The sequence below is a fragment of the Portunus trituberculatus genome, chromosome 50 (assembly GCF_017591435.1).
Source record: "Portunus trituberculatus isolate SZX2019 chromosome 50, ASM1759143v1, whole genome shotgun sequence".
NCBI lineage: Eukaryota > Metazoa > Arthropoda > Malacostraca > Decapoda > Portunidae > Portunus > Portunus trituberculatus.
The window spans coordinates 21,382,215-21,406,823 of NC_059304.1; the positions used below are offsets into that span (position 1 = coordinate 21,382,215).

The window sequence follows — 24,609 nt, forward strand, 5'->3', positions numbered from 1 at the left end:
CCCACTCTTTTCCTGCTGTTCATAAATTATCTTTTAAAGTCTAAACCAAACCTCTTATCCTATACACTTCTACGTTCATGATATAACACTACACTTTTCCACGTCTTTTCGTTGACGATCAATCTTCAGGAAGTAAACAGGAACGAAACAGAACGCCTGACGTCTAATCTCTCTATTGTCTCTGATTTGGGACAGAGAAAACTTAGTAGTGTTTAATGTCTCAAAAACTCAGTTCCTCCATCTATCAACTCGACACAACCTTCCAGACAACTACCCTCTCTTCTTCCATGACATTCAACTGTCCCCTAGCTCTTCTCCGTTTATCCTTTACTTATGATCTAAACTGAAAACTTCTCATCTCATCTTTGCTAAAACAGCTTCTCTATGTTAAGCGTCTCCGCGACATTGTTTCATCTACCCCACCCGCTCATAATTTCGCATAAGGGCGTTATCTATCCTTGTATGGAGTATGTATCACGAAATATATATATATATATATATATATATATATATATATATATATATATATATATCATGTTATGAACTCAACTCTTCTCTATCAGACTGTCTTCAGCCCATCTCACGCTGGCGCACTGTTGCACCACTTGGAAAAAAAATGTGGTTGAGTATTATATATATAGAATCATAAATGGAAAATGTACACCAATGAATAAACAACAAAAGTAATAAACGAATAAACCATTAACACTATACATGTTTCTTTTTTCTTTTCTTTTTACGTCCTGTTTCCCTGTACTATTAGGACTATAGACAGTGCCTCCTGATAGAGGACTTTTGGCTTTGTCATATGGGAACCGTTACCACGGACCGTGGCCAGGACTAGAACCCATGCCCTTGAGGACTCTGCAACCCCAAACGCTTGAGGTCACATGCAGCACCCTCACAAGTAAATAAACTATGGAATAACAATAATACTAACAAATAACAATAACACCAACAACAACAACAATGACAAAATAATGATAAACAAACAAGAAGCACAGGCGGACCAGTGAAGTAAAGCAATACGTCACGAGGTGAACAGAGCCACTTCACCACCACACTGTCATTACAAGGTGGGTTGGCTCCGTCACACTGAGCCAACACCAAGGGCGCCCTCTGAGTGACGGCTGCTTCACCACCTGACACCCACACCACCACAAACGTTTAGTGAAGTCTGAACACACTAGGAAAACTCTCTTCTTCATCCTTTTCTTCAATTTCCTTCTCTTTTTCTTCTCATTCAACGTTGTAGTATTTTTTTCTTTTAAATCATATTCTACCTTTTTTTCTTCTTTCTTCCTCTTCCCTTTTCCTCTTCTTCATATTTACTTCTTTTATTTTCATCATCATCATCTTCCTCTAATTTCTTCTATCTCTTTTTTTTCATACTCTTGGCAGCAGCAGCAGTAGTAGTAGTAGTAGTAGTAGTAGTAGTAGTAGTAGTAGTAGTAGTAGTAGTAGTAGTAGTAGTAGTAGTAGTAGTAGTAGTGGTGGTGGTGGTGGTGGTGGTGGTGGTGGTGGTGGTGGTGGTGGTGGTGGTGGTGGTGGTGGTATTCCCAGGATAGTTTCAAAGTTCTCATTATTGTTATCAATGTTATTGTTTCCAGAATTACCTTTGTTACTGTTACATTCCTCTTCATTTTTCTTATTACTACTATTATCATTATGATCATCATTATCATTATCACTATTTTGTTCGTTAGTACGTATTTTTCGTTATCATCATCATTAACACTAGCCTTACGCACATAGTTTTCATTATTTTCTCTTCTTCTTTAAGTAACTGGATATGTGAAAAGCTACTTGAGGTTTATTTATCCATCATTTTTCATCTACTTTTTTCCCGCCTTGATATGATTCATGACTTCAAGAACAAAATCACCACCACTCTCATTTAATCTTTTCTCATTCATTTATCAGCTAATTCTAAACATTACTTCGTTGGAGAGGAAATACTGATGGCTCTTATAACATGTCACGTTCCTCTCTCTCTCTCTCTCTCTCTCTCTCTCTCTCTCTCTCTCTCTCTCTGTCAGTTCTGCCTCATTAGATATCAATAGCGCTAGCAATATCCAGTCTTTAGGTACACTTGCGTACATAATTACCAGACAACTCCACTGCTGCAGAGAAATATTCAAGAAAATATAACAACTGCACGCCACACATGCGCTATACGTATCCACCATTGAGAGAGAGAGAGAGAGAGAGAGAGAGAGAGAGAGAGAGAGAGAGAGAGAGAGAGAGAGCACTCGCAGCATTACAAGTCATTGGTATCCTCTGCCTAACTTTGTCTCACTAAAGATGAAATACAAAAAGAAAATACTAAATGAATAAAGATAAATGTCTGTGTGTGCATCACGCGAGTCATCTCATCAAAGTCATGTCAAGACTCTTTCATGTATTTAAATGTAAGCATAACAAAAGCTATAATAGTTATATCGATGGAATACCGATTAAGAATACTCTCTCTCTCTCTCTCTCTCTCTCTCTCTCTCTCTCTCTCTCTCTCTCTCTCTCTTCATAAATAATTTTGTAATCACGCAATCTGTTTACGATCATTAAAAATCTGAAAGGAAATTGAACTTCGATTGCATGACACATGTGTTCTCTCTCTCTCTCTCTCTCTCTCTCTCTCTCTCTCTCTCTCTCTCTCTCTCTCTCTCTCTCTCTCTATCTATATATATATATATATATATATATATATATATATATATATATATATATATATATATATATATATATATATATATATATATATATATATATATATATATATATATATATATATATATATATATATATATATATATTCACAAACACTTTTGTAATTATGCATTCAATTTACGATTATTTTATATCTGAAAGAAAATTGAGGTTTGCATAATACACACATGTACTTTCTCTCTCTCTCTCTCTCTCTCTCTCTCTCTCTCTCTCTCTCTCTCTCTCTCTCTCTCTCTCTATCTATCTATCTATCTATCTATCTATCTCTATCTATCTATCTCTCTCTCTCTCAGAACAAGGACGTTTTCTCTTACAATCGCACTGTAGCATTTTATTTTGCCTCACTACCATCGGAAACAGAGACACGATACCAATAATGAAGAGGAACATATGGCAAGAAAGGCAGGATTATAGTATGGAAGCAACCGTAGCCTTCTAACGACGTTCACCGATGACTCTTTACTTCTCACCAAAAACACTATACAAAATCAAGAGTCCAGCAGTGAAATGAATGAACTGAAGGAAAACAAATTTTATTTAACTTAGCCCTCGGATGACAACGCTAGTGTTATTCCAGTATTATATATATATATATATATATATATATATATATATATATATATATATATATATATATATATATATATAAAATAAAAAAAACTCGCGATGTTATTTCAGTATTATCCAAAGAGAGAAAAAGAGATGAGAGAAGAGAGAAGACGAAAAACGCTTGTTACTCCAATATTATACGTGGTACACTGGAACCATGTGTGCTTTGGGGTCTGAGGGGTCTCCAAGAGCACGGGTTCGAATCCTGTCCACGGTCTGAGTGTAGGTTGGGCTTCCTCATTCAGGGCAAGGGTTTCCTAGCGGGTGGGCTTTGAGATAGGAGGTACCCCAAAAAGTATCCCCTTTAGCCCATAAATTCCCGTGAAAAGCCCACATGGTATAAAAAAAAAAATGAGGAGAAAAGAGAAAAAAATAAAGAGAAGAGAAGAGACGAGAAACGCTTCAATATTATCCAAAGAAGAAAAAAAGGAGAAGAATAGATGAGAAGAGAAGTGAAGAGAAGAAAATAAGAGAAGAGAAGAGAATAGAGAAGGTAAGAGAAGAGAAGACGAGAAACAATTGTCTTATTCTAATGTTATCTAAAGAGAGAAGAGAAAAGAAGAGAAGCGAGACGAGAAAAAAAAAGATATAAAGAGAAGAAAATAAGATAAGAGAAGACGAGAAAGGATTATGTTATTCCAAAATAAAAAAAAAAAATACTAGGCTATGTCATTCTAATATCATTCGGAGAGAAAGGAGAAGAGGATAGCAATAATGATAGAAACAGGAGGAGAACCCACAGAATGAAGACAATACCTACCTGAATTAAAGGGAACATGTGTCAGACAAAGTACGGGGCATTTTGTATCCTGGCAGGCAGAACACGAGGAAGAGAGAAGTGCACGATTACAGCATCCATAGAGAGAAGATCCTAACACTCACGTATTAGCCTCACCAATACAGAGACTCATTTTTTACCTTGATATTTGGGTATGATTAGACGATTTTGTTTGTATGAGGAAGAATCTATGGAGATCAATAAATAAATGGCCAGTGTCTTTACTATTCTAATCCCAATACATGTTTCCGAAGCTGTACAAAATCATCAAAATAGTAACCAGAATGAATAAGAAAAGGCGTCCTGGAACTGAACATGACAATAGCAATAATAGTTACAGCTTGGGGCACACTTGTTATGTCTCCACACTTGAATGACACAACCCCAGCTACACAACGCTTCATGCAGAATACGTGCATAGAACATTACCATCTTAATTCCTTCGCTTTCAGTACCATGATACTTTTCCATATTCATTCTGCTTACTATTTGGTGATTTTATACAGCTTCAGAAACTCATGTAGGGGATTAGAGTAGTAAAGACTCTGGCCATTAATCTTCTGGCCTGCATAGACCCTTCAATATATAGATAAAATGGTTTAATCGTACACAAATCACATAACTCAGCTTAACCGCATCAGCATACCATGACGCGTTTCCATATTCATTTTGTTTACTGTTTGTTGATTTTATACAGCTTTAGTAACTTATGTGGGGAATTAGAATTGTGAAGACTGTGGCCATTAATCTTCTGATCTCCATAGACCTTTCCTAATATCGATAAAATGGCCTAATCGTACGTACACAAATCTCAAGGTACATATGTGTCCCAGTATTGAAGAGATTTAACATCCTGCAGGAAGTACACATGTTGTAATACTTGGATAACAAAGGTGTGTCGTGTACTTACTTACCTGTGTGCTGGGTGATTCCCGGCCGCCACACCTCCCGGAGCTGCTACGTATCACTGCAAACACAACTCAAGGCAATGGTCACCCCGCCACGTGCGGATGTAAAGGGTCGGATGTATTAGCCCAGTCACGGGGTAGTCTTTGCAACGGCCCACTGATGTTATTTTCCTACATTGGTTTGTAGTTTGACTTTCCTCTTTTTCCTCCTCTTCTTTCACTATCGACCAACTTTTATCTACTTAGAACTCCTTTTCTTTCATTATCAACTTTTTCCTATTTTCTCCTTTTCTATCATTATCATTTTTTTTCTATTTCTCCTTTTTACACTATCAACTTTTTCCTATTTTCTCCTTTCCTTTCATTACTAATTTATATATTTTCTCTTTTTTTCACTATCAGCAGTTTCCTTTTTCCTCCTTTTTCTTTCGCTATCAACTTTCCCTTTTTTTTATTTTCACTATCACTAGCTTCCCCTTCTTCTTGTGGTCTGCTTATAATTTCTTAGATCGTTCATAATACTTCATTTAGGTACAAACTTGAACTGATGTGCATATATATGTCTTAATTACAATAATGAAGTAAAGTTGTTGTTTTTTTCCTAACTTTTCATTTTTAGTAGGTTGGATCCTCTTTCCTGATACACCTGCTGGAAACTTCTCGGTAGTTCTATCATATCACGATATTGCATCTTTTTTTCATATAGGTTATACTTTATTTACCATGGTATCATAATAATCTTTCCGTTTTATTTATTTTTTTTTTTTTTTTTTTTTCTGTTTGCTATCTATCACAGCTTGTAAGTACCGTACGTACCTACAGCTCGTTTGCTAAAATGATAATAATATTGATGTCTTTAATTCCTATTTTTCCCTTACTTTTATACTCTTTTTTGTATAAAGTGTAAACATATTGTTATATAAGCCATTTTGTAGCCCTCTAACAGCTAAAGTGAACCATATTCCGTGTTGTATGGCAGAAGTGACACCACGCCTGACGCAGGTACTGACTGACTGACGGCATTATGGACAGACAAGGTAAGCTGGCACAAACTTCATTCCTTTTCATTATCTCTCACTCGGTAAAGTCTTAAAGGACAACTCAAATAGCACCAATCATGTTACCATTGCTTCTGAGAGGGTTGGCAAGACAAATAGCTTATGCATATCAATAGTAGCAGGGCATCTCATTTCTTCAGGACGGGAAAAGAGATGCGGTCTATTCTTATATTCTTTTTCATTATATTACTCAGCAAAGTCTTATGGGATTGCTCATTTAGCATCTGTCACGTCATTGGTATTCAGAGTGTTAAGATGGATGGTTTATGAATGTCAATTGTGTTAGAGAGCCGCTCATTCCTTCCACATGACGGCATAGAAGGGAAGGGAAGGGTTAGGGAGGTGCCCGGCCAAGTGTTGCCACCGATAAAAATAGAGAGGGAAGACAAAAAAACCTTACATACACACTACATTCACATCACATCCTTACTCACAACTAACTGTTTAATAATCCTACTATACACGTACACATATTAAAGATTATAGAGATGTGTATGAGTGCCTATATGTAGCATCATTGATTACATAACCACCCAGAGATACATTTTACGAGAAACACAGGCGGATATCCAATACACTAATCAAATTAATATATAAGTAGGAGTACTAGAAAATGTATCATTGTGTGTATGTGTCATATTAGATGCTGTAGTGGTGAAGGGAGGGTGTGTATAAGGAAAAGGGGCAATGTAAACAGAGAGTAGTGGTGGTGGCAACAGTGGACAGGGCGGCGCGTTCTGTGTTGTGACTTGTGGTGCTGCCTGGCTGCTGCTGCTGTGGCGTGCGTGAGTGTGTGTGTGTATGTGTGTGCTGCAGCTGTCCTATATTAGTGTGTGCTGCTTCGCTCACCACTTCATTCCCTTCCTCGCTCCTCGCCAGCCATGTCTCCCTTCCGCTACACTCACGCCATTGTATGCAGGATACCGGACTCCTACAAAACTGCCGCCCTCGGACTGTCGGAGCCCGTGGATCTGGCCAAGGTAAGGAGCCGCGGTGACTTCAGGGTGGGGAGGGGCGCGGTGAGAGTGACAGTGCGTGGTAAGGACCCAGTGTGGTGGCGAAGGGATGGTGCTTGCTTCTCGGGGCCTTTAAGTAGTGATAGATTGTGTTAGGTGTCATTTTTAGGTTCGTTTTGTAGGTCATGTGATTTTTTTTCCGGAAAGCCGCTTCCTACTTGTATTTTGGTGTATCTGTTGTTTCTACGTATAGAAACTGTAGTATATGGATGTGTGGCTCATTTTTTCACTTGTTTTGATGTGTTTTTGATGGGTATTTCCCTAAAGCACTTGATGTGTCATGTTTTCAGCCCTTCTTCATTCTCTTTGACATACTTTGAGACATGACAGGAGTGAAATCATATGGCAGGGTTACAACATATAATTAGGTTGTAGTTTGCTAGGTGACCAGGAAGGAAGTGGTTTTTCATTTCTCACTTTGGAAGATGTCTACTCTTGGTTCTCAGTAGTGCATTACATGACTACATGTTGTTGTAATATACTCACTTTACTTCACATTTATGATTTTTTTTTTCCTTGTTTCTATCTTCCATGTTTTATGTACTGGGTTTGACTTGCACAACAGTAAACATGAGTGGTTGTTGTGTGGTGCAAGGGAGCAAGATGAGGGTTACCTAATAGTTTTTAATGTAGCAAGCTGTCATTCCTGTCACATTGAAGTATACAAGAAGAGTGTGCTGTTCGTTCACCAAGGGTTGTCACGACTGGTGGAAAATATTGTATCATTGTCAAGAATCCTGTCCACGGTCTGAGTGCAGGTTGGGCTTCCTCACTCAGGGCAATGGTTTCCTAGCGGGTGGGCTTTGAGATAGGAGGTACCCTATAAAGTATCCCCTTTAGCCCATAAATTCCCGTGAAAAGCCCACATGGTATAAAAGAAAAAAAAGACCACTATCTATTTGCTTATTTATTTATTAATTATTTCATCTTGTTATTTATTTATTTTTTGGTTGGTCATGTTTTGGTTTCTTTCAATTATAGATGAAAAACAATTTGCCAGCTTTTTAGTGCAGGTTTTAATGTGTTATAGCTATTGCCTCATTCTGCTTTGATTAAACTCTCTCTCTCTCTCTCTCTCTCTCTCTCTCTCTCTCTCTCTCTCTCTCTCTCTCTCTCTCTCTCTCTCTCTCTCTCTTTTCCCCCCATCCCCTGCATTGATCAGATTACATAGCATATCCAGGTCTTTGACACTGTAGATGACATTCATGCATATATTTACACTTCCACATGCATAAAATTGACATATAATTACTGATTCAGACTGAAAAGTCAACATCAAACATAGGAAGAGTGTCACTAGCATTCCTCTACCTTCCCTGTCCTGCTTTTCCTCTGCCTGACCTGCTGGCCTTGTGTGTGTGTGACTAGCAGTTTTTTTGTGATATGTTTTTATGCTTACAATTGTTTCCTGTGTTACTTAGCATCTATATTTAAACTGCTACTCATGTAGAAGTTCCTTCAGTGACGCCGCATAAACAGAAATTAAGTGTAGGAGGGCAGCAGTTATTGGTAGATTTTTGACATAATTGTGCATATCTTATGTGTTCTATTATTTTGCCTTTCATCTACCGGCCATCCTTATTTGAGTAGCTACTCATGAGGCAGTTTCTTCAATGATACTACTCTATAGATATGTATGGAGCATATATTCTCACACACACACACACACACACACACACACACACACACACACACACACACACACACACACACACACACACACACACACACACGGTAGCTCAGTGGTTAGAGCGCTGGCTTCACAAGCCAGAGGATCGGGGTTCGATTCCCCGGCCGGGTGGAGATATTTGGGTGTGTCTCCTTTCACGTGTAGCCCCTGTTCACCTAGCAGTGAGTAGGTACAGGATGTAAATCGAGGAGTTGTGACCTTGTTGTCCCGGTGTGTGGTGTGTGCCTGGTCTCAGGCCTATCTGAAGATCGGAAATAATGAGCTCTGAGCTCGTTCCGTAGGGTAACGTCTGGCTGTCTTGTCAGAGACTGCAGCAGATCAAACAGTGAAACACACACACACACACACACACACACACACACATACTGTATATAATACACTTCAAGCACATGAGCCATCAATAGGTGTGGCAAATATGTTTTTTCCCTCAATCAGGGTATCAAGGCAGAGTTTGGGTTTATTACTTCACTTCAGACACTCTAACAAGACAGCTGTGTTGGTGCAGGCAACATATGCATCTCCATCTGGGTCCCTTTGGCAGTGGTTACCTTCCTTTCCTTCCTTTCTTCTACTTTGTTACTCTCCTTTCTTCCATTGTCAGGTAATTTAGGTATACCACTATGGGGATGGAATATCACACTATCGTGAATATAAAGAAAGTTATAGACTTGAAGTATTTATTCTGGTATTTGCTTGTATTTTTCATTCTACTTTGTACTGCTGAAGATGAAAGCAGTGGCCTTCGAAACATCCAGAATAAATACTTCAAGTCTACAACTGTGGGTTTACTGACAAATAGGTATACCACATAATATTTATATAGTTATTTATGCCTAAGCTCCAGGGGTTTAGTAAGGTGGTCCATGAGACTAAACCTTTCTGTCAGTGACTATCAGAGATAAGATTGTGAATGATGTGTGTATGAGAGAATGGTATTTTGTGCAAGCCATATGTGAATTTGCTAGACTGGAAGAGTGTTTTTTTGTGCAAGCCATATGTGAATTTGCGATGCTGGGAGAGTGGTGTTTTGTGCAAGCCAGGTAGACGTCAGCGTGGTTTGTCTCTCACTCCCAGGCAAGGAAGCAGCATGAGATGTATGTGGCAGCCCTGCGAGAGATTGGTTTGGATGTGATTGAGCTGCCGGCGGATGAGAAGCACCCAGACTGTCTATTTGTGGAGGATGTGGCTGTGGTGTGTAATGGCACTGCCCTCCTCACCCGCCCCGGCCATCCCAACAGGAAGAATGAGGTGTGTGTTGAGGGATGTTGCTTGTTTTGTTGCTTAATTTGTGTCCTTACTAAGTGTGTGAACTATTATATACATTTCATTTTACGTTTTTTACTTGACATGTCGTGGAAGAATTTTTGCTGTATGTGTTTTTGTGATACACGTGATACATACAGTATACTATAGTTTTTTTCTTATTTTGATGTGTAATGTGGTCATTTTATCATGTGCCTCAATGCAGTTTTGTGAAGGAAGAGAATGTGAAATGAGGAGTTGACATTACAGTTTTTTTATTTAATCTTTGTAATCATCATTTGTTATTGGACATTCACTGCAAGGGATGGCTGCAGTGGAAATGTGGAAATGCCCCCAAGTGTGTTGTCTGCAGCAACACCACACTTCCACTTCCCGTCTGTTCCTTTACATCACGATCAACTCCTCTTCCCAATATCACACATTTTATGCCTGAATAATGCAATGTCTGAAGTTATGATAGAAAAAACATAGGTAATATCATATGTAGATTATGTTCTGGACATGAACAGTTTTTCAAGTGAGTGAAAAATATTAGCTGAGAAGAAATAGTTAGTGTTGAAACTGGATGAAATTTTACCTAGAAAGGGTTAATTAGTGTTGAAACTGTCTGAAATTTTAGCTGGAAAGGGATATATGATTGGTGTTGAAACTGTCTGAAATAGTATTCTTGGCAAAAGCAGGTAATATTGCAAGTACGTACTTGACAAACTTTCTTCAACGTTGGGTGATTTTTGGGGACTGGCATCTCAGTTGGCTTTTCTTTTATATATATAAATAGAGGTGCATATATGTGTTTGTGTGTGTGTCTGAATTTATGTTCCCTTTGGTCAGTATCCCTCTTACACAAGAAAGAAACTGTCTTCCTCATTCCTAGAGAGAGAGAGAGATAATTAAAAGTCTGGTTGAAACAATTACAGACTGAGTACATGAGAACAATCTTGAAGAATGAGCTGGAGCTGCCAGTGATTGAGATAGAGGACAAGAAGGCTACACTGGATGGAGGGGACGTGCTCTTCACAGGTGAGTGTGGGCCTTCCCCCTGGCTACTGACACAGATAAGGTTCCTCTAGCTTGATAACTTGGTTTGTGTTTTGATTGACACATTGTTTTACTTGCACATAAAAGTTGTACATACATAATTCAATAACAGTAAGTGATGTCTATTTATCTTTTCATACATGATTATAGTACTTTACTCTTTGTTTTGTGTGTGTGTGTGTGTGTGTTGTTATGGTTTTGATTTATGTTTCCTTTACCTTTTATTGGTGTTATACATGAATGAAGTACTACTCACTAATGTTCACCTTTTCCTTACATAATTATACTTTAATCTTCATAAGTGTTATTACTATTTTAACTTATATATGCTTGACCTTTTTATTGGTGCTACATGACTGAAGTATTCATTGACACACCTTTTTACTGCATGACTTCACTTCCTAAACTTTTTTGTGTGTTTTGTTGTTATTGTTGAAATTTGCAATATCTTTATTATTTGTGTTTGTTATGTATTAATGAAATATTCCTCATAACACATGTTTGCTATTCACTTTCTATTGCTGGTACAGACTTCTCTTCATACCATATCCACTCACTGCCTCACTCCTTTGTATTATATTGTTCAAGCCTTACCATCCCCCCATAGCACATCTGACATGACAGTCCCTCTAAACACTCCAATTACTCCCTTCACTAATAGAGCAGCTTTTCATGGTACACCTCAGAGTTGCCCACTAAGTAATGCACCTTCTTATCTCTTTATCGTGTCATGCCGCAGGTAAAGAGTTCTTCGTCGGGTTGTCGTCGCGCACCAACCAGGCTGGAGCATGTGCCCTTGCCTCAGCCTTCCCAGAATTCCCCTGCACTCCCATCAAGGCAAGTAAAGCTATAGCACTGCTTCTAATTTGTGTGTTTTATCTGAGTAATTTAATACTTGATATTCTGTCCAGTATCCATCTTTCTATATATACATACCAGAGGCTGTGTATTAACATTGTCATAACTTCCTGAAAACTATGATATTTATCCAGTGTTTCTCTGCTCATTTAGTGTACTAGGGACTGTTTTTATAGCTTCTTAACATCCTCTTGTACCAAGGCAGCATGCAAACAGAGTAACCATCACACAGTAGCTAGTTGAAATACTTTGATTCTTTTTTTTTTCTTGTGCATTTCTATGAGGGATTATCCTTTGTCTTTTTTTTTTCTTGTGCATTTCTATGAGGGATTATCCTTTGTGTATTACAGATGCTTAGTAACTTTTAAGATTTACATTGCATTGATTTTTTTTATTATCAAAATGTTTCTTGTGATTATTGTTTTTTGTATTGGTGTTTTCAGCCTCCACAACAAGTGACAACATGTATGTATGTGTAATTTGACAAAAGTCTTATTGCATTGTTATGATCCAGCTCAACCACTAACTTGGATCAGCTTCCCCAAGCCACCTCCTGTGTGAGCTTAGTGCAGGATACAAACACAACAAATCCAGACATTTGCTGGTCAATGAGAGTCAAATCTCTGAGATTGCTCTCGGTTGAACTCAGCTACTGAGAAGACAGTAAAACAAACACTAATGTAATCCTCTAAGCTGGAAAGAATCAGTAAGACACATTGTAGGCCACATACTGTATACACAGGCAATGTGACGATGTACACACACAGGATGAGGTTAATGCTGTACCCTGCTGGACAAAAGAAATATTACTCACTCTGGCCAGGTGACAGTATGTTTACAATCTTCCAGAAGATAGACTTCTTCCTCCTATAGAATTAGTGATAGATAGCTGAAGTCAATCTCAGATATGGTCTAATCCTCAGATTCTGGGCAAGCTTAGGTGCAAGCCAGGACATTAGTGGCATTTAACATATTCAGTAAACCCTTGAAGCTGGGGGAAGATTAAAGAAGTGATATTCAATAAACCCTTGAAGCTGGGGGAAGATTAAAGAAATGACACACCCGTGAGCATCGTAAATCTGTGAGCATGGAATATACAACCCTTTCCCATCCCTACATTCTTGATGCTGATAATACATAGTACTGTATGTGTGAATATAAAGAACAAGACTACTTTTGGGATAGATAGACAGTGTATCCAAGCAAAAAACAAGGAACAAGACATGTAGGAAAAGATTATGGCCAACACATGCAGGCCACACCAGGACAAGTTTGGTTGTGTTTGGGAAAAGAGCAGTTCTTCCATTACAAGTCATGATCTGTTCAATTCAACTTTTAAGTAGCAAAGGGAGATGGCAAAATCAGGTGAGGAAGATCACCTTCTCATTTATATAAATCTTATGGTAACTTTTAGTGCACATCTCTACCTGTCAGGTATGTGACCAAGCACCATACTTCCCCCCCTCCTTCCCCCCTCTCTCTCTCTCTCTCTCTCTCTCTCTCTCTCTCTCTCTCTCTCTCTCTCTCTCTCTCTCTCTCTCTCTCTCTCTCTCTCTCTCTCTCTCTCTCTCTCTCTCTCTCTCTCTCTCTCTCTCTCTCTCTCTCTCTCTGTTATTTCCTGCTTGTTTCTTTGTGGTCCTCTTTATTTTTCTTAACTATAATATCTTTAACAGGTTGAGAAGTCCTTACACCTGAAGACAGTGCTTACCATGGCAGGGCCTGATGTCATTTGTGTTGGCAATACTCCAGATGCACAGAGCATACTGAAGGTAAGTCACCTCAATGTTTTTTATATATACATTTTTTATTCCCTTGGCCTGTACAGCTAATCTTCACTATATGATTTACTTTTATGCAATAATATTTCACTTGTATGATCTTTCATCTTTGCTACTCATTACCAACTATGCAATTAGTTATGCTTGGTTTTTATGATTATTAGAGTGCACACTCATTCGCTTCACACACGTATAATGCAATTTGTTTATGCAGACCCTTACTGTAGAGATCTTTTTGACGTAAGTGTACCTGATATGTGGTACACATATGGAGATTATTCTAACTTGAGTACGGTATGTATTTGTTTACCCACAGCGCATTGAGAGAGAGGCCACCTTCAGGTACCAGACCGTCACTGTGCCTGACATGCATGCTGCCAATGTGGTCTTTGCTAACGGAGTCCTGCTGCATCGGAGTGCAGAGGAGTACCCAGAGTCTGCCAAGGTGAGGCACTGCATCTCTCAGTGTACATATTGAATGGCTGTTGTAAAGGATAAGGTCATGAAAGTTGTGTGAGTGGCGGGAAAGCTCAGAAACAATTTATCCATGCTTAAGAGGCTTTATTCATCAGGAGAATGTTTCTGAAGGAGGGAGATATAAATGGTAGGCTAAGTACTCTTATTTGCTGTATATAAACATTAAGAAACTGAAGAAATGCAAGTTGATACAATCCTTTATCTATCATATAGTCACATTCATAGAAATATTGCCTTTGTCATGTCTTCAACTTTTTGAGAAATAAAAAAAAGTAAGTTCTCATTTTCTTAATTTTGATATCAGTGCTATTAATGTTTATGGTGAATTTTACTCCATTCACACACAACAAGTGATTTAGACAAGTAGTATATCAATAGTGCACCACAACAGCAACAATGGAATTACCCAAAAGTTTAGAAATCATCCCAAAAATGACTTGGGGGAGTTATTTCATGAAGGTGATGATACACATCCTTCAGAAATAGTACATAATTAGAAAAGGATTGATAATCCATACAAATATTTCAGTCTAATTTTGTAGTTCAGTGTGTCCTTTTCTCTTTGGTCTGCTGATGGCTTGCCAAGTGTTCTCTGGGAATTTCAATTAATTCTTATTTAAATTTCAGATATTTGAGGAAAAACTATCCCTGTGGAACTTAAAACCTGTGACATTCTCTGAGTTGGAAAAAGCCAATGGAAGCCTTACCTGCTGCAGCATTCTGATACGCAAGACTCGCCACCTCAAGAACATCATGTGAGGAAATCAGTTTCACCTCACCTGCTGCTGCTGCATCACTAGGACCCTTCTGCTGGTGACTGTACTGGGCAGGGGCTGCAGCACCCCTGACCACCACCACCACCCAACAACAACAACAACAACAACAACAACAATAGCAGCAGCAGCAGCTGTAGTAGTGTGCCTCAGGTCCTTTGGTAAGTTGCTTTGCCATGACTGCCAGTAAACATTCCAATGCCTTGTCTGGATTCACCTCCACTCTATGGGATGCTTAGTCACGCTAGATAGAAATGTGAAATTATTTATTAATGCATCCTCTGTGGTTAATTTCAAAGGAAACATTTTTTGATGATGGGCAATTATCTTAAGTGCCTATGCAGTATGAATTCATGAAAACCGAGGAAAAAGTTAATAACTTCTTGTTTTCATAAACATTCTGATTAACTGAAATCAGTGCAAAATAGACATAAGTGTAAGATAATTTTCCTGTGGTGTACATCATTGAAAAGTTTGTATTTTCATTAACATGTAAAAGCATTGATGCAATATGAAAGTGACACTAGATCTGAACCCTTCAGTATCTCCAGAAAGCAACAAGTACACAGGTGTATGCATGTGTCTGTGTGTTTACTTCACTTTAAATTATTTGAGTTAGTATATATATATATATATATATATATATATATATATATATATATATATATATATATATATATATATATATATATATATATATATATATATATATATATATATATATATATATACATACACACACACACACACACACACACACACACACACACACACACACACACACACACACACACACACACACACACACACACACACACACACACACACATAGATTTCCTTCTTGAAGAAGTACCATATGCAACCCTCTCTATTTTTCAATGCTGATAGTGAGAACACTTCTCAGTATCTCTTATCTTCTCTATATGTATAGTCTTTGTAACATTTGCAATGCTTGCATCAAATGCCAGACAACACTATGAATTTACTGATCATCCTTCTTCTATGTTTAGTAGATTTTATTTATGAAGTTGTTGTGCTGTTGCAGTAGGATGAAGTGTTATGGCATTTTGTTAATATTGCAAGTTGCAGACAACATTCCTGAGTCTCAGTGTAATGGTTAAGTATTTTTCGAAGCTCACAGCTTCATGCTTGCAGGCTGACATAGTTTAAGTATCAGAAAGCTAACATAGTTCAAGTATCAGAATCAAGTAAGGAGATCCTTTATAGATATTGAAATAGATGTGGCACTACAGACTGAATGCATCTGTTATACACACACAGTTTGCCACAGGTTTTGATGTGAAAAGGTAGTATAGCTGATCTGATGTGAAGTACACACACACACACAGTCACAGTGACCTAGGACTTGTTGGTCCCTGGATCTGAAGATTGCCAATTGTATTTATTTATGTTTATTTTTCTATTTATTGTTTTATTGATTTATCTTTTTCCAAAATGACCAATGCGATTTATACCAAAACTTGCCACTGTTGTGGCCGAGATTCTTTTTGCATTTTGTTGTTCTGTCGTGTGGCGTGTGCATATTGCACACCCTTCCTCATATCATCCAACATTTTATATTTAAATAAAAGAGGATATAGCAGTTCCTATTCCTATGATATGCTAAGAATGTGCTGATGCTTGTGTAATATTCATGTACATATTTCATACAGCTGAGATCAGTTCAGTATGTACCAGTGATGGTCTGCTTAGTCAGTGTTTCTTAACACAAAGGATGCAGGTGTTTTCTTTCTTTAATTGTTATTTATTGATAATCAAATTGCCTAAAGGAGAATAATTTCATAACTTTTCATCTGTGAATGGTTTTGATGAATAGCACGTCTTTTGCCACAAATAATATTAGACGACTTGTCTATCTTTATAGCAGCCTGATCTGCTGAAAAGTCCAGGCAAAATGTGTCCCTGAGAGAAGGTTTTAGTTTGTTATGGCCTGTGTATATTTGAAGGATAGTACACAGCTGATTTCTCTTATGAGTTAAGATATTAAACAAGATATAAATATGTTGCTTTTAGTTTATGGCTGTAGATTGAAGGGTGCTATTTCTATTAATAGAATGATAACTAACTGACAGTGATGAGTGCTTGACAATTGGTACTCAGTGTGTCTATGAGTGTGAACTAATATCTAACCATTTCTTTGTTATGATAGATGTGACGTGTGTAGGTTTAGTTGTTACTGAAAATATTCTTATTACTTTTGGATCTCATAAAGTTTACTTTTCTTTCTTATTGAGCTGTGCTTTATTAGATGCAATGTCAGGTTGAAGAACCTGCTTACACATATCCCAGGTCATTAAATGGTAAAGCACAGTGTCATTGTACTTTTTCTTTTTCTCATTATTAATCAAGATAAGGAAGAAAAGTGGTTTTTGAAGGTTGTTTTCTATAGTGGAGTTACGCTACAGGAACACTTCAGTTTTATTTAAGTAGTGTTTGTAGCAATGTGAATGTTTTACCCTTGACACAGTAACACAACTTTCATTCCAAGATCTTGTATTTTGTGAAACAAAAATTACCTTGAGTCATGGAAGTTCATACAAAGACGTGTTGTTGTACATTATTTTTTAAAACTTTAATTATGTGCTTTTATTTTAAAAATTTACCTTATGTCTTGTTTGGCATAATACATATATCAAGATGGGTATCCACCTGTTGTTTATCCTTATTGTGTCATCATTGCATGCCAGTGTGTTAGGGCAGTGTTGCACTATTACTTGCGAGAAGGGGAGCCAAAGATAGACAGTGCACTCTGTTAGCCATCTGTCAGCCTTTCCATGTCAAATGACTGATGCAAGATGACGTGCCATATGGCCAAGCAGCAAGTGGATACCTACTTGTACAATACTGCTGGAAGGTGTATGAGATTAATCTGTAAAGGTCTGGAGATTACTTTACTGCATTGATCTGGAGGTATGAAATACTTTTGTGTGAGAACCCAGTGATAACTTGACTACTAATATTTAACTCTTAACTAAATATTTCTTGTTGTAAGATTTTGAATTTAAAGTTGACAGAATCTCCTCTGCACATCACACAGTCCTCCTTTCCTCAGAGCATGAGACTCTTTCATTACCATACCCATGACCTTGACCTAGAGTCTTGCAGGACATACAGGTAAATCCTATGGTGCTACACCACACCTTTCGGGTCAATAGTAGAAGGTAGGCATGCATACACCCACACACACACACACACACACACACACACACACACACACACACACACACACACACACACACACACACACACACACACACACACACACACACACACACACACACACACCTGCACCCACCACACACACACACACTGCATAGTGTAGTGGTTAGCTCACTCAGATCACAACCAAGAAGGCCCTGGTTCGAGTCCCAGGTTTGGTGAGGCAAATGGACAAGCCTTTTAATGTGTAGCCCTGTTCACCTATCAGCAAGTAGGTACAATTCGAGTGGTTATTGCCTCGCTTTCCCGGTGTATGGAATGTGGTGTAGTCTCAGTCTTATCCGAAGATCGGTCTATGAGTTCTGAGCTCACCTCGTAATGTGGAAGGGTGGTTTGATGACTAGCAGGCAACCGTGAATACACACACACACACACACACACACACACACACACACACACACACACACACACACACACACACACACACACACACACACACACACACACAGCTCATTTTTTTTCAAGACTATTTATACAGATATCAAAATGCATATTGGAAGTCCTTTCAGCTATTAATATGATACTGCATAACTTGGCATGAAGTGAGAAGTACATGACAAGTATTTTGTTTCTTGTGGTGGTCAGAAAGATGTAAATAAAATGAGGAACAAGTTTAAGAATCAAAGTGTAGCTGTTATGTTGTAAGGCAAAAGACGTGAGGTTTATTTACATAAACATCTTGCTTTACGAAGACACCTCAACATTGAGGTGAAGCAGCTCAAAGTGTTTGGTAGTGTGCCTTGAAATAAGGTAAGGGGTTGGGAAGCAAGTTGGAAGGTTAGAAACATTGCCAGTATTGTTCACTACTATTGGTTTACTTATTAGCAATGATGGAGACTTCAGCTAAACTCTCCCTTGAATGCTCATTGTGTACACAACTAAGAATGAGAAACTTCATAGACATTGGCCTCCATCTTGGTAGGCAGTGCTTGTGGTTTGCAGCTTCTCACCAGTCTCAGAGCTTTACCATTTAGGCTTCTCACAGAATGCACGCCAAGTTTAGGAGCATTATTTTTGTATCATTATAGCCACTGTAAGACATGGCTTCATTTAGCAGTATGAGTATACTGATCTGTAGGATTTGGGATACAATGTCAGTTTTAGTAGCAGTAAATGAATATAGCAAGTCAGCTATGTGACACACAGACCAGTTTGTTTATGCAGTGTGTTTAACTTTTGTTTTCAAATTTTCATTTTATATTTTTGTTATTTAGTTGAAGGCAGCTTGTTACACATTTATGCTATTAGGAACATATGTAAACATAAAAATTGCTGTAAAAAACTTTAAGGTGTTAATTTGTTCCATAAGGTACTGTACATAGATTATCTCTGAGAATGTTTACAAAACAAAGTTTTAATTTGCAATTGTTTTTAAAGTTGAAATGTTTTGGTTATGAATCTCTGTATGAGTAACTTTATGATCTTGTTTATGCCTTCCCTCTAAATGCATGTTTCATTCATTCAGCAAGAGATTGGAAATATTCATATTTTTCAAGATTATAATAGATATAACCTAAACTAGAGTCCAAAATCATGTCACTATCATGACCTTGCATGAGTGTGTCACTTACAGTATACATGCATTCATTGTCTTCTGTGTGACACATGCATGGAGAGGCTGACACACCACCACTGAGTATGATGCGTTAGTGAAGGGAAAATGTGTGAATGTTCCCCAGAGTTTGCCGAGTGGTGGGTAGTGTCAGGAAAGCTCTCCACCTACAAGTTGGTTGGTTACAGTTCTGATGGTGTACATGTAACTCAAGTCAGGGTGAATGTTTGAACAGTGAATCACATGTAAATGTAAGCATGTTTGTTACTGAGACCTCATTGTTCAAAGGATATTTCCAGATCTGGAATCACAGTTAAAGCAAATAAAAGGTGATGAATGAATCCAGGAATGCTGTATGTATCATTGCTGCCTAAGATAACACTACAGACATGGATGACACCATGTCTGAGGTCATTGTTTATTTTCCGTAACCTTTGAGATCCCTTACCCTGCTGGGACACCCTGCCTGTCACTACCTCTGTCTGTGTCTGTGTGGCTTGTCACCATGAAACTGCAATTTTCTGCCATCATCTCATGCATCATACTAATGCTCATAATGTACAACAAATTAATTTCATAGAAGCCATATCTCTCTCTCTCTCTCTCTCTCTCTCTCTCTCTCTCTCTCTCTCTCTCTCTCTCTCTCTCTCTCTCTCTCTCTCTCTCTCTCTCTCTCTCTCTCTCTCTCTCTCTCACTCTCTCTCACCTGTTACCATGAAAGTCATGATGTCTGGTCATTACTTTATGTAAATGGGCACACATTGGTTCCTTTGTTCACGTTTTATAAGTACTGCAGTGTTGTCGTGTGTGTAACAAGAACTGACTTGTGTCACAGAAGCGTCTCAGAATTGTTCCCAGTTTTAACATTAACCTGAACTTGAGTGTTGCATTTGTCATCTCAATAATGCCATCTCCACACCAACTAAAGTGCTTATTTTCTTTTTCTCAGCTGCATTCTTTTTAGTTGTTTATTTTATTTATCTTATTTATTTTTTTATCCACTATATGAAATGCATGCAGATCATGGAAGGTAAATTTTTCCATTTCCTGAATATCTTTGACAGCAATGATGGATTCAACTTCCCCGTACTTTATCTCTTAATGGACTGGAATGCCTCGGTATCATGTAAGGAAGTGTTCAGTGCCGCTGTACATAGACTATCATGTCAATATCTGGTCTACTAGTGATAGCTTATTCTTTGTACTTTTCTTTGACATTAATTTTCAGTGCTTGCTCATTGTTTTAGTGAAGAAATAATTATACTGCTTGCAGTTCCTTTTCCACAAAGACTGGCTTAATACCCTCAGTCTAAATACTTATGTTGATGAATACTATTTAACTGTACAATGTGCTGATTGTTGCAAAATGAATACTCTATGAAAGGTACACAGTGCATGAAACCCTTACAATCCCAGAACGTTTTGTGCTCATTGCATACGTCATAATGAAACTAAGCATGTTCAGTGATAACACTCGCCTTGTCACAAGGTATCCTATCCCTGCCATGTATCATTACACAGTATTAGAAACTTTTTTTTTTAATCTTTGTATCATTATTTTAAAGTGTGGATTAAATTTTTTTTTAATTTTCCTTATAATGTAATGCTTTTAATAATCTGTGTAAAGTTAAGTGTTTGTTCTTAAAGTAAACTACCACCACATTTTGGAAATCTCTTCATAGTGTAGAAAGTGTAAGTTACCTACTTGTGATATGTGATGTTGTACCTCCTGATAAAATGCTTTGCTAAATTGTTCACATTTTATGCTTGGAGATATTTCTCTATTGTTCTGATTTGACATGCAGTATTATATGTTATACTTATTACACATTCAGATGCAAGTGAAAGATGTTAATTACTCTGGAAAACTAGTTGCAAGATGTTTTGTCTAACAAATTATTGGAGCATTTATTTCAGTTTTCCTGTGTGTAGTGCATCAGCTAAAAAGAAACAAGAAAGTTGTCTCAAGGAAAGTTTTAATTTTGAGGGATGAGGAAAATACTTATAAAACTAAAAACTTGCCTATTTACAAAATTTGCTGAAGGTAACTATTAAAAATTAAACAAATTTTAGCATCACTCTTTGATTGTTGAATATGAGATATCAACAATTATTAGTGAAAATTTCTCTGAAAGTTCCATAAAACAATATTTTTTGTAATAGGATGTTTGTCTCATATCTCTATACTGAAATAATGTTATCACATGTATGCACAGAAGCACAGTGGACTACCATCATAATAATCATTTGACTTATTCATAGATTAAAACTCACTTTAGTGGCAAGTGTGAAGCAGCTAGCAATCTGGTGGTGTAGTGGTCAGTACTCTTTGCTCACAAACAAGAGATAATGGGATGGGATCCCGGCTGGACAAGGACAGTTTGAAATGATCTCCTTCCACCTAGTAAAAAATAGGCACTAGATTTAAGCCAGGAAAGTATTGTGAAGTGGAGTCAAGAAGGGTGATGCTGGTGATGGTGGGTTGGCAACAGCAGCATTGTGATGAGCATAATAATGTAGTCACACACTGTTGTCACAGCACTTGTTAAGTATAGTGTGTGTGTGTGTGTGTGTGTGTGTGTGTGTGTTGCCCTTAGTGCTGAGTTGGCATAGGTTGGAGTAGTTATCTTGTGTTTGATTCTTTGTGGCAGAAACTGCCAACAAGCTGAAGTGAGCTAATGCTTCTGCCTTGATATTCTTATGTAAACACTCACTTAACATTACTAAACAGTTTTGATGTAACATTACCTTTCCTGACAACTACTCATTCTCCCTGCACTGTAGCAGATGAGTATTCAAATAGAACTGTGAACAAGAACTCAATGCTTTCATCATGACTATCTCTAGGTGAAAAATAGTAGAGCAGTTTTTATGAACACCAGAAACTACATAGTCTGTGGGCAGAGAGGAGACACCTTAGTTTGCACCTATTGTGAATTTGTGGCTTCACTCATGGCACTATGCTTACCTGCATGTCACTACAGCAATGCTCTGTCTGGTACATTAAAAAGGTGTATGAGATGTATTTCCTGAGAAGAATAGTATAGGAAGCTGTTCCAGTGTACACAAATGAGGAAGCAGAAGCATGTTAGCCTACTGTAAATCAAAAGGTCATTCTGATTTCAACATGATGAGTAACAATTATTTTTGAGAATTATTTCAGAACTTTCTTCCTTTTAAGTTTGAAAGTGACATATCACTTTTGAGAATGTAAGGAATGGGTTGACAACTTTGTTTTCAGTCTGTGAAATATTACACCTATTTTCATAAATGTTCATGTTAGTGCTATATTATTATTGTACTTTTTTTTATGAAATCCATCTTTCATTTGTGTAGGCATTCACTGAGACTGGAAATATACCTCAACACCAAACTATGTGATGCTGCCCCTTATGATGGCCTGATTGTCTCACTTCATGGCTGGGGATGTCATAGAAGTAATAGGAAAAAAGTTTTCACCTGTTAATATTCCACACATTGTTTTATTTTGTGAACCTGTTATGGAATAGGAAGCAGTGTGTTGAGGCCATAGAATAAAGAGTCTGTAGATATCATCTAGTATGTCGTAAATAGGACGTGTTTTTAACGTGTGTGGTTTGTCAGAGTATGAATTGGAGCAACACCAAAAGTATCTGCTAGTCAGTTCACAAAACTGTTTCAGCTACTTTGAGACACTTGACGCCCCTGTGTGCATCTTGGAAGGCTGCTGAACTGACGTCATCAAATCCAAACCAATGTGTGAGAGCCACATGCAGACACCGCCTTGTGTTTGTAGCAAATGTTGCCTTACTGTAGCCTTCTTACCAGATCCGTAATACCAGTGCTGCCACTGTGATATCCTCAAGAATTATTTTTGTTGGTGAATGTGACAAAATGTTTGCAGTGCTTTCTCATCGATCCTCAGTAAATGTCGAACTCTGTCTAGATGAACTAATGATAATTAATTAAATTATTAAAAACTGTCAAATACACTGTCTTATTATGTTACTATTCACTATCTGTTATTTGATTAGAACCTTATTGTTAGTGTTGTAGCATGTTGAGGGACTTGCTTATTGACAATACCAATATTTGCTTTGGTTGTCAGTGTTTGTCTCCCATCTGTGTCTCATTTGAAAAATTTGTAATTGAGAGTCCCTATTGCATGGAAAACTAATAAGTGTGATAGCAATATTGGTTTGTAACCATTCAAACTTCCCTGGGAAAAAAAGAATTGTCTACATGAAAGTAAGCTTAAGTAACTTTTTTATACTGGTTTGAGTCGGTGTTGTGTGTTCATCAGAGGGATGTGCATTGCCCTTTGCAGCATCGTGTCATGTATACAACACTGCACACATTCAATCAGAGTTATTATTGTCCACACCAGTTTTTTTTCCTGGGGATGTCTGGATGATGGATTTAGTAATGTGTTTGGTAACACTTGTGTAGAAAGTCAGTTGGTTGGAATGTTAACTTTTAAGCAGCTAAGTAAACCTTTCTCATGTGTTATGTTGCTCAGAAATTATATGTATGACTAAAATTTAGAAGTGTGACTTTATATTGTGTGTTGTTTGTGTAGTTATGATTAGGAGTTGTCATTTTGTTAAAGATGTATACTTGTTGCATCAACTTGTGGACCAAGGATCTTTGTAGCTCAAGGCTAAGGAGGAATGAAACAAAGAATCCCAGTAGAGCAGCGGGTGAGGCAGCGGCGGCGGCGGCGGCGGGCAGCCCTGCCTGCCCCCCTGAGCCTGATGCCGAGTGCTGGACTGTATCATGAAACACACTCACGCTGCAGTGCCAGGCAGTAGCAGCAGCAGCAGCAGCAGCACCTCCTGTATATATAAGCAGTGTATAAGGTCAGA

General features: G+C 37.8%; 2 protein-coding genes across 6 annotated transcripts in view; one reads left to right on the plus strand and one right to left on the minus strand.

The window, feature by feature from the left end:
- The window catches only part of LOC123499735 (glutamate receptor U1-like), a 56,297-nt gene extending 51,096 nt beyond the window's left edge, over nt 1-5,201 (minus strand). Inside the window, exon 1 of one of the 3 annotated variants that reach the window (XM_045248169.1) lies at nt 5,029-5,201. The gene's annotated coding sequence lies outside the window, so the exon portion shown is untranslated. Of the gene's footprint in view, nt 1-5,024 lie in introns of all 3 variants that reach the window. The other 2 variants (XM_045248170.1, XM_045248167.1) reach the window with 2 other exon arrangements.
- Nucleotides 5,202-6,031: 830 nt separating this feature from the next.
- LOC123499577 (N(G),N(G)-dimethylarginine dimethylaminohydrolase 1-like) lies at nt 6,032-15,606 on the plus strand. Of its 3 annotated transcripts, none has more exons than XM_045247731.1 (8): nt 6,032-6,059; nt 6,960-7,060; nt 9,861-10,034; nt 10,967-11,069; nt 11,827-11,924; nt 13,619-13,714; nt 14,040-14,168; nt 14,828-15,606. In XM_045247731.1, exons 1-8 carry the CDS (start codon nt 6,047-6,049, stop codon nt 14,957-14,959), a joined length of 846 nt encoding a protein of 281 aa, XP_045103666.1. In that variant the 5' UTR covers nt 6,032-6,046; the 3' UTR covers nt 14,960-15,606. The 3 variants fall into 3 exon arrangements, with proteins under 3 accessions (XP_045103666.1, XP_045103668.1, XP_045103667.1); XM_045247732.1 differs by lacking the exon at nt 6,032-6,059 and adding an exon at nt 6,769-6,865; XM_045247733.1 differs by lacking the exons at nt 6,032-6,059; nt 6,960-7,060 and adding an exon at nt 6,738-6,865.
- The last annotated feature ends 9,003 nt before the right edge of the window (nt 15,607-24,609 follow it).